This window comes from Camelina sativa, chromosome 3, assembly GCF_000633955.1.
Source record: "Camelina sativa cultivar DH55 chromosome 3, Cs, whole genome shotgun sequence".
Classification (NCBI taxonomy): domain Eukaryota; kingdom Viridiplantae; phylum Streptophyta; class Magnoliopsida; order Brassicales; family Brassicaceae; genus Camelina; species Camelina sativa.
The window spans coordinates 10,639,912-10,651,231 of NC_025687.1; the positions used below are offsets into that span (position 1 = coordinate 10,639,912).

General features: G+C 33.7%; 1 protein-coding gene across 1 annotated transcript; it reads right to left on the bottom strand.

The window, feature by feature from the left end:
• On the bottom strand, nucleotides 1-4,068 carry LOC104776434 (probable sulfate transporter 3.3). The gene is made up of 11 exons (XM_010500509.2): nucleotides 3,651-4,068; nucleotides 3,479-3,527; nucleotides 3,185-3,392; nucleotides 2,472-2,643; nucleotides 2,330-2,395; nucleotides 1,855-1,968; nucleotides 1,646-1,762; nucleotides 870-1,474; nucleotides 664-749; nucleotides 443-519; nucleotides 1-343 (listed from the first exon to the last, which is right to left on the bottom strand). The coding sequence occupies exons 1-11, from the start codon at nucleotides 3,897-3,899 to the stop codon at nucleotides 191-193; spliced, it is 1,896 nt and encodes a 631-aa protein (XP_010498811.1). The 5' UTR covers nucleotides 3,900-4,068; the 3' UTR covers nucleotides 1-190.

The window sequence follows — 11,320 nt, forward strand, 5'->3', positions numbered from 1 at the left end:
TAAACACTGCAAAATGGTGGAAACTCGTATTAAACATACTTTACATACATCTTGACCAAAATCAATAATTGAGAAACATAACATTACACATGTACTGGTGGAATTAAAAGATGAAGAGATGAAAAAAGGAAAATCTTAACCATCCATGTATGTAATGTCACATTTTTGGACCAACAAATTATTTCTATGGTTAGACGTTATTGAGAGATGGGCCTTTAGTAGAGAGCGACGCAACGGCCTCAGCGACGGTTAAAAAGAGAAACTCGGTCCTCATGAACTCCTTTTCTTCGTCGGCTCTTTGTAGCTTCTCCATCACTTCACTTAAAGGGTTCACAAACACAAGCTGCACACAGGAAAACAAAAGAAAACGGTTTATATCAAATTCAAGTTAGGTTTCTTGGTTCAATGAAGAAAAAACAGTTTGCCAAACAGTTTTTTTTACCTCGATGTCCTTCTTCGCGGTTGTTTTCTTCAATTCCTTAAAGAAGGTGACTCCGTTTGTGTCTACACCGCTCACGGCTTTAACATATATAGTAATAAAAACAGAGTTAGCTAAGAAAATAAAGTTTTTAAAACATGGTTAAAATGGGTCGTTGTTGTTGTTTTTTTTTTTTTTTTTTTTTTTTTAAGTTAACCAATTGGCACTGTTCTATTAAGACTAACCTGACATTTCAAGTATCAAGAAACGAAGGTTAGAATGCTTCTCTTGAGCTTCCTCTTCTTCGCATTCTTCGATCCAACGAGAGGTTCTATAAAGTTTGTACACAAGACATAGATAAAAAAAAAAATGTTAGTATATTATCTGCCAATGCAACATAGCTATTAAGAAAATTAAGAAATTTGGTTATTTACGGTAGCTAATAACGAACCTTTCAGTGAGGTAGTTAGAATTGGCGAAATTGACAGGAGATTCTATGCTTAAGATAAGGATTCCAGGGATCCTTTGTGCTTGTTTGTAATGATGAAGATCCCGGTATATATCTGTCCCCGGGAAATTCCCCATTATAACCATTTTTGGCCTAGTTACCTGCATTAATAGCTTAAACAACGATAGCCCGACCGCAATGGCTAGACCATTTTGAACGGATAGGAAGATGACACCAAAGAACGCGCAAAGCATCACCAAGAAATCAAATTTATCGATCCTCCATATCTGTCTGGCCGCGGGAAGGTCGATGAGACCGATGACAGCGGTCACGATGATGGCACCGAGGACTACGTTAGGAGTGTATTCGAAAAGCGGCATTAAGAAGAGGAGCGTAACCATAACCGTGACCGACATGACGATGTTTGATACCGCGGTTTTAGCTCCCGCATTGCTATTAACTGCTGATCTAGAGAATGCTCCGGTTGTGACGTAGCAAGATGTGGCAGAGCCTACTACGTTCATTAGACCAATGGCGATCATCTCTTTGTTTCCATCTACGTGGTAGTTCTTTAGCGCTGCGAACGTTCTTCCCACTGCGATTCCTTCCTGTTCAATCATATTAATAATTCAGGCGACGATTGTTTAAAACGCTTTTTTACGTTAAGAAAGTAAAGATTGTTTTATATTTGAAAACGTAGTTTTTTTTTCCATGAAAAAATTGCGTTGAAATAATTAAAAAAAGAAGTATAATAATACTTGTGAGCAAAGAAACTTTACCGTGAGGGAGACGATTCCGGTGACGAGTCCGGTTTTGGCAACGAGTCCGAGATGGCTTCCATGAAACTGAAGCATGTTCCAAGACGGTGGATTCAAACCTTCTTGTAATTTCCCGATCTGTCAACAAATTCAAGTTTTCAACATTTTGCTGAAAAATCTAAAAATAAAACAGAGGATTGGTTTATATATATAGAAAGGAAGAAGCTTACGACGCTGATTCCGTGACGGTCGGCTCTGAAAACAAAGACAAGAAGCGTAGAGACGATAACCGAGAGAAGTGGAGCTCCTGCTGAGACCCAGAACAGCTTCGGCTTCTTCATGCTCTGCATTCAAATTTCCATTTTATTTCATATGCAGTAGCTTCGGCTGAGACCCATGCAGTAATTTTTATTTCTTATACAGTAACATGACATGCATTATGTGGGTTCGAAATACTGACATGTTTGGTTTTGTAAGTAAATAATGTAAATGCTATTTATATCAAAATACTAGAAAAATGTTTTTAACATTTAAAAAATCAACTTTATATTGGAAAAGAGTTGTTCTGTTCTAGTCAAAAATCACTAGTTCGTTATTTATGGCGGGAATAAAGTTTTGAGAAACAATGTAACAAATGTTGTCCATGCATAGTGAGGGATAATCAAAACGGTAATTCAATAATGCATGAGAGATAAAGAAACATACGAGGTGACGTGTGGCGAGCAAGAAGAGCAAGAAGCAAACTCCCATCACAATTGTTTGCCATGACCACTACATATTGATTATAACATTGTAAGTAAATACAATTGATGAGTAAAAATAAAGGAATTAGGAAGAAGAGAGAAACCTCTTTGGTGTGGTGGAAAACAGAGGAGAGAACAGGGACTACACTCATTTGCTTTGTGAAATGAGTTATCCCAAGCAGACCTTTTAGCTGTTGCAGTGATACTATTATGGCTGCTCCACCCATAAACCCTATTAATGTTGCTTTTGATAGAAAGTCTATTATAAATCCCAGCCTGCGTATTTAAATTTTTAGAATAAGTCTTAGCACAATGTCTCTTATGTATTAAGATATATGCTGGAAACACCCTCTTTCAAGTAAAAACCAACTACAATTTTGATATATAAAATGGTCTTGATGTGGCTAGTTAAGCCTTTTTTTTTATCATCGTTTTTTATATATTTTGTATTATATAAAATTTTAATTTTTTGGGTTAATTATGTAAGTAACTTCGAACATAAAATTTTAATTTTTTGATTTACTACTTAACACTTTCTTCTACTAATTTTTGTTTTATTTTGGAGTAAATCAATAATATCACTAATTGTCCTCTAAACATAAATAAACTTCTAAAAGTAATCTTAAATTTGTTTTGTAATTTTTAATGCAATCAACGCGCACAAGCACGACCACCGACGACATTTATCATGTAACCCTACAGACTGCCACTAGCCTAGTCCAGGCCCAATATTGACCTCATAACACAGATATTTCAATAGATATATAAATCTTGGTTCATGCAAAGCTAAAAAAAGTGAATATATAAATAATGTTACCTGAGGATTCCAAGAGAGGCTTGAAAGAGACCAGCAAAGAAGGTAGAAGAGAAAGCAAGCTGTAGAAAGAGGACAGGATCGTCTATAGGAGACACTTGTTGCCTTAGCATGGATCCTAAGATCAACGACGCTATGGAGACTGGTCCTACCGCTAGATCTCTTGAGCTTCCCAACACCGCATAAACCAACGGTGGCACGAAGCTCGAGTCTACACATACATCAACACACACGTGTTTATTCCTGTACATCAAAAGGATAAGTCGATTTATAATTTCACTTTAGATTCTTTCTTACATAGACCAACGATTGGAGGCAAATTTGCTAGCTTCGCGTAACTTATCCCCTGTTTCCATAAAAACCAAGAAGATGAAAACAAAAATATCAAGAATTGGATTGAAAAGGTAGTGAAGGTTTGATCGGAAAGTGAAATGGGACGTCGTGTGAGATTTTGCAAAGTGCCTTATACCTGAGGAATAGCTAAACTGGCGATGGTGAGGCCTGAAACGATGTCGGATTTGAGGAGTCGGACGCTGTACTCAGGACACCATTGGAGGATTGGGAAAATGTACTGAGCGGCTCGAATGAGTTTGGTACGGTTTGGTTGTCCCCTGAACTGTCTTAAGGGATCGTCCGGGAAGAAAGTTTCCTTCAGTCTTGTCTTCAGCTTCGCCGCCGTGCTCTTATGAGGCGGAGCGACCACCTTGTGCACCTCCATTAATTATCTTGTTAAGAACTCTTGTCACCAGTATAGGTTGTGACTCTTCTCTTCTCTTGGCTCTTTTCTGATAATGTAACCATGAGTATTATTATTTCGGGTCGGTCTTTATCATTTTATAATGGTTTCTTATCTCGGCCTCTCTCTTTTTTTTTTTGGGTATGTATATTAGAAAATAATTATTTTGGAAAACTTACACGTACTATTGTTTCTGTAAAACCAATAATTTTGTAATTTGAACTGATATTCCTTTTTGTTTGTCTTTTTAGGCGTTTATCTATTATTTATCTTCCACACTTCTATGTACGATTGAATACAAAAAAAAAAAAAAATCTCACTGATATAAAACATTCGCCACCTTGAGAACTTGTTAATAATGCTTATACATCTATGACGTATTTTAACTGGATGAAAAATTGGTTTAATGATGTAAAAAACATAATTATACAGTAATGATCATTCATATGCTATATGGATAGTTATGTTAAACTACGTACATGATAATATAACTAGTTTTAGTTGCATGAATTTATTTTTGTAGAAAATTATAAGACGAGAACTAGTTTTTTTTTTTAATTAGTACTAATAATAACACTATCAGAAGTGCAGCAATAATTTATAACAGTATTACTTTCCAAAATTGAAAAACGTAAAGAAATAACTAATACTATGAATAATGCATAAATATATCGATCTGCTCTAGCTCACTAGCTGTTAGCCGTTGTGATCGTAAAAGAAACAGAGAGTCGACCAACTAGCCTACTAGGAGTTGTTGTTTACATTTATCCGGACAAAGAGAAAGTTGAATGAGTTTTAGACTTATCGGCTCTGTGTGATCAACAAGTCGGGCCCACAAATAAAATATATAGTTGAAGATATCAATACATATCTGTCTAATATTTGTAAAATGATAACTAATAATTATAACACTATTTATATTTGTTGACTCATTAAGTGACAATAATATTGGGTTTGTCAGAATTTGATCCAGTTTTGATTTGAGCTAGAATTTGTGGTTTCTAAAAAGATTTAGTGAAAAGAATAGATGAAAACATTCGGCCTGAACTAGTTACATAAATACAAACTGAACAAATTGGATGAACTAGTTAAAGGTACCTTTAACTAGTTGGAAAACTAGGTAGCTTAGTTAGAAAATTGATTAGCAATTCAACCGAGCTCGATAAACTGATCAAGTACTAACCCAACTAACACTTGAATTGATAAACCATAACTCAAAGACAAATAAATGTTTTAGTCAAATGGTGTTAAGACGAAATTGTCACCTACATCTATTAGGTTTCATTTTGATAAAAGAAACGTTGGGCTCTCACTTTTCACCTTAATATCCACACACAATTCAACTTTGCATTGCTCTAGTTTCTTGTGTAACAATTTATATACCATTGGTTTGTTATCTCATGCCAATCGTTTTATTTGTGTCTAACATATATGAGATGAAGATATAGTTCACATTCACAGTTTCATTTTCTGACAGAAAAAGTAAAATATATGTCGTCTTAGGTTAACTAAGTAGTGATATGAAACAATTATAGTATAATACCGTACGTGATTTAATAATTTTTTAAAAAAAGAATTGGTGATACTATAGTTTGATACTGGAAGAATATCTTCTCAATGTGAATCAGATCGAGTTTATATTAAATTAATTTAATTAATGAATCTCGGACATTCCTTGTTTCCGGTGAAAAGAACGAAAGGGACCGAATTATTGGAATAATCATACTCATATACAACATGAAGAAACTAACCAAACGTATAAAAGAAATAGAAAATTTCCCAACCAAACCTATCTATGTCGACGGAAAAAATCGTGTTCAACCTATATATTTGAATTAATCCAGCCGGACAATATCATATTATATGAATAAATATCAAATTTATTGCGATTCACACTATTTTGTTAATAAGGAGGGAATGATAACTAAAGATAGTTCGTTTTTATGGTGGGCTAGCTTAGATCTAAAGTTTAATCAAACATTATCCAACGTGGTTCTTTCTGTCGGAACACAGATTAAGAAGGATAAGATGAACTAATTAATTAGTTAATGCAATTTGTTTACAGTTTGATTCCAATGTACAAAATTGAATCAATATACCAAACTGTTTTCGATAAGTTATAATCCAAACTGGAAGATTCTAGACCCACTAATTATTATTGGGACCATCTAAAAATGGTGGAATAAAAAGTGAGCATTGGTGTAAGATTCATTATGAATTCCTGATATTTTTTTTTTCGATAGTGCAAGAAAAAATATATTTGTCACTGGTTGCAGTTTAATGCATGGTAGAACATATATATTCATGGCACGGAAGGTGACTTATCTCAGAAACATTAGCTGTAGAAATGTTTTTTTGAAGATTCTTGTATATCAACAAAAATGTTATGGATATTGATCAAAACTTCATATTATCATATCCATTAAATCACATTATGTTTAGTTTCACCCGTCTTAAAAATATTTTATAAGTACAGTACTACAGTACTACTATTAATAGCAGTTATTGCATTTCTTTGCTATATTTTATGTACATTTTTTTTTAACTCTCCTTTCTTGTCATCTTTAATAACCTTAACTTTTACTTACTATGCTTATGATTTATTCTTTCTTATTATAACATTGTTTCGGTTGTTATGAAAAAAATCAGTGAGTAGAAAGTAGCCCTGGGCATTCGGGTGATCCGATCGGGTTCGGGTTGGGTATTTCGGATTAAGGGGTCTTAGATCCATTCGGGTATTTCTAATATTCGGGTCGGATTTCGGATAAACACTCATCAGGTTCGGATCGGGTATCCGATCTCAATCCGAAATTAAGTAAACCAAACTCAATTAACATTCAATAAACCGATCAATAACCATAAATATAAAGAGACCAATGTTCAAAATTCAAACCATAATTTCGTTCAAACAACCACATAACAAGATTGTTAAACAAACAAATCCATGTCTTAATAAACCAAGTACTAAACGAGAGAGACAACAAAGTAAACCAAAATTAAAAAACCAAGTGATATACAAAACCAAATGATTGTAAACTTCAAGTAGTCGAGACCTTAATCTTCAATGCAGAACTCTGAAAATCAAAGAATTGGATGAGCTAACATAAACTATAAGAGAGGCAAAAACAGAAAAATAACAAGATCTAGTGATATACAAACCTTTTTCAAGTCGATCTTCATATTCTACTTCTGCCAAAATCTGAGCATTGGTAAGAACTCTTGATTCAATTGCAATGTCTTGCTTCATCCACTGCTCAGTATACATAAAAACCTCAACCATATAGGGAGTTAGGCAACTTCTACATGGTTCTATTATCCTACCACTTGTGCTAAAGGCACTTTCAGATGCTATAGATGATACTTGCATAGCAAAGACATCACGAGCCATTTGTGATAGAATAGGGTACTTACCACAATTGACTTTCCACCAAGATAGAAGTGAACAACATTGAGCAAACAAGTGAAGAACATGTGATTAGAACAGAAATGGGAAGAACATATATCTATTTTTAGTTAGATAAAGAAACCAAATTAGATATCACTAGAACATTACATAACGTAAAGAAAACCCAATAACAAGTCTCACTTCTTCCGAAGAAGTCAAAACAAATGATGAATAAAGTCAAAACAAATTCTGGGTGCAAACACATATCTCCGTTTTTAATAATTGAAGATGATTTGCAGAACACATGATTGATAATAGCGATAGAACACATAACATTGCAGAACACATGATTTGCAAATCGATCAACCGAACATACAAATCCAAAAACCCACATAAATTGATACAGAGTAGAACTCATAGACAAATTTGATACAAGATAAAACAAAAATAATCACCTGTGAATGTCTCCGTGAAGTCTCAGACGGAGGAGATGAGTAGCAGTTTAGGTTTTCCAGCTTGAAGAATGGGGATTAAATCCTGATAAATAGTGTTTATAGACCTTGTAACTGGAAAACGAACCGACGGTGAGAGATAAAAGCAACAAAGCAAAACAAATTTATTCGTTATAGTGAGAGATCATAGGGATAGGGGTTATGCAAAACAACTCTCAGCTCATCGGGTTTTAATCGGATTTTGATCGGATTTCGGGTAATACCCGATCGGGTTTGGGTATCCGAATTTCAAAAATCCTAAATCCATTAGGGGTTTTTCTTCTTTCAGATACGGGTTCGGTACAGATTTTCAGATCGGGTTCGAGGTTCGGGTTTTGGGTCCGCGTATTTTGCCGAGGGCTAGTAGAAAGAGAGAATAATGGAAAAATGAGGATGATCTATGAAAAACGTGTGCTACGTCAAATACTCAAATAGGAGGGCAATGAACACGAAGTCAAATAATACAAGTAATTGAATAATATATAAATGGTATGGATATTGGTAGGCCAAATCGTATTAATAAAAAGAAAAAGAATAGCAGAAGAAAGAAACAAAAGGGAAAAGTATTGGGACGTGAATGGAGTATACTATAGAAAAAGGATCTGATGCCCAACTCTTTTGGAATGGTATGTACATTGCGCACTTGTGAATGTATTCGCGTGACTCTATTGTTGACTCGTTCCACATTTCTAGTTTAAATTTGCTGGATGTACCATAGGTTAGGTTCTAAAAATTTATGTTTAGGAAATGAGTAGCTTTACATAGTTTTATAACCTACGAGTTAATCCATAATCAAAGCGTTGTTCAATATAGTATAAAGATTATATATATATATATATATATATATATATATATATAAAAGATAAAGATTAGTTCAAAGAAATATAAATACTCATGTGTGTAATGAATATAAAAAAAATTATACTTAACAACCCATGTTAAATTCAGACATGACACATGAATCTCTTGGCTTCCTCCACTAGACAAGTCATCGACTTTTTAGGAATCTATAGTAGTCGAATTTAATAGTAATATATAGAGGTTTAAGGAGATCATCTTGTATAGTGTAATCGATAAAGATATTTTTAATGGTCACAAATTACCCCGAATTTAACACTCTTCTTAGAAATTAAGTTTTAAGATTTAAATGTTTTGTATTTTTAAAACTAATAGATGCATTTATTGTGAAAATGTTATTTGGTGAATATAATGATACATTCATGCAAAAAAAAAAAAGATAAAAAGAACACCCCAACTGTATAATTCAGGGTTCACATGGTAATGTGGGAATGAATAAAAGAAGCCGAAAATGAAAAATTATCATGTTGTTGCTTTACCGCGTGTGAACCCAATAAATCGCGTGTATACAAATACTTGCTGGATGACAACACTCAAAAGGACGTAAAAACCACCTTAGAAACCGAACCGCATTGTTGGATCCATTCAAGATATTAGTCAAAATTTGAGATTTAAGAATTAGTTACCATTGAAAGAAACTCCAACACACTAGCAACCAAAATCCTAAATTTGGTTTTTAAAAAGTTTCCTACAAACTAAAAATGTATTTTTTTTCTCGAAAATTAAATAAAAGGATTTGGTTCGACCTTTAAACATAGTTTTTGTTACTTTTTTTTTTGTCTTTGTGAGAAAAGTGAATTTCTGAATTGTGGTCGATGGACTCGTTACTTGAACCACAAAATATCATTTCTCGAAAATTGCGCTGAGTATTAGTACTGTATTATTCAAGATTCCCTCAGAAAAACTTTATAACCAAAATAGTAGATTGATAGGTATGAAGCTAAAGCAGGTCTCACTTCCATTTGTGGAGAATTGCCAATATCGTACTTATCCAGTCATTGTCTCTCTTATTGACTAGTATTATAATTTTCTTTTTGCCATCTACCACATTATTATCGTCACGAAAAACATGCTTAATTATTTACATATATGAATGATTCCATCCACCATGTTAATTCTTCTTCTTGGTGTGTCAAAGAGTATCCTCTTCTCGAAACAACAAAGGCTTCGAGCTTGTGGTATCAAGCGGGAAGTCTTGAGCCTCGCACGTGTTTTCTTACATATCGACGTGGCTGTTGTTGTGTTGTTGCATGTAGCGATACTTTGCTGGTTTGGTTGTTAGAGGAGCCTTATCTGTCTCTCTTGATGGTAATTATTGCAATCACAGTCCATTCTGAGACGTACACACCGGTTTTGATGTTGACTCGAAAAAATTGTGTGTTCATTTCTCTCTTCATCTTATTCTCCTAAGTATACAATTTCTTTCAAAATTGTGAGTTAGAATGAGAGTTTTGTGAGTTACCACTAGACTAAATTGAGAATTGTCACTTTAAAAAATAAGGAATTTAGGAATATCATTATTGCCAATGATGTTTTGGTCTTTCTCGACTCGCGAGCAAAAGATGATGATAGTGATAATTTGCTACACTAAGATAATTAAAATGTAGAACAACAACTTTGAAGGATAATGAGAAGGTGGGTGAAGACAATCAGCTTGGAACTGCAAATGTGTTATCTAAAATCTGGATTAATTCTGCTTAGCAAATATTTCAAATATAATTATTTGTGGGGGTGATAATGAAGAAGTCAATGTCCATTTCCTTGCAAGTTGCAAACCATACAATCTGACCGGTGACCCAATCGTCCAATATAAAGGGTCCCTAAAAGTAATAATGCGACTTGAGAAAGTGACAACTGACAAGATCGGTCCTTCAATATTGTGATTTCAACCTTCTTTCAACCCCTATTTTGAACCAACTTGATTGTACATCAAACAACTTATACGGATTTGTCTTTGATATGTTTTTTGGGGGTTTTCATTACCTTGATGTGATGATGCAATTTTAGTTTTTGTTTGTTAGCATCACGTTCTTATCTTCAAGAATATATATGTAGTTGTGACCCAACAGAGCTGTATAAGTTTCTATACAGTTTTAGTTATTTAGAATAAGATTTTAGATAGATGGATTTCTTCCAACGTATGTCCTATAATTTGTTCTTTTTTTCTAGTTACGAAGAATATATTTAATTAAATGATATATTCTTCATATATTATATCTTCAAACCAATCTACCCACAATCATACGTTCATAACCAATTAAAAACCAACATTAAACATATCCGATCAATCAGTAGCATAATTTACATATGAATATATGATTATGGGTAGATTATGAAAGTTCATGATTTGAATCAGTAGCACTATACATTAGATTAAAACATCGTTCATGATTTGAAGCTTCCTAAATCAAACATCAATGTGACACAAGTTATTTTATTTTTCTTAACAAAGAAATTTATATAACAACGTGGGCACATCAAGAAAGAACTTCAAACCCACCAATGGTTGGAACTTGGTCCTTGTCTTATTAGGTTTCATGAAAGTTCTCCTAATTTTCACCAAAAGAAAAGGTCGGTGCACGATGCAAGGCTTGTAATGTTCTCTTTTTGTTAATGGTGAGATTCGATACGATGTTAGTGTCAAGATCCTCTTTTTTTTTTTTTTTTTT

Bases quoted from the DNA above. Each gene is read 5' to 3' on its own strand.
- LOC104776434 (XM_010500509.2), bottom strand. From the start codon at position 3,899: ATGGAGGTGCACAAGGTGGTCGCTCCGCCTCATAAGAGCACGGCGGCG. The intron at 1,763-1,854 runs GTAAGCTTCTTC...ATTTGTTGACAG, and splicing joins ACCGTCACGGAATCAGCGTC to ATCGGGAAATTACAAGAAGG. The intron at 520-663 runs GTTAGTCTTAAT...TATATGTTAAAG, and splicing joins CTTGATACTTGAAATGTCAG to CCGTGAGCGGTGTAGACACA.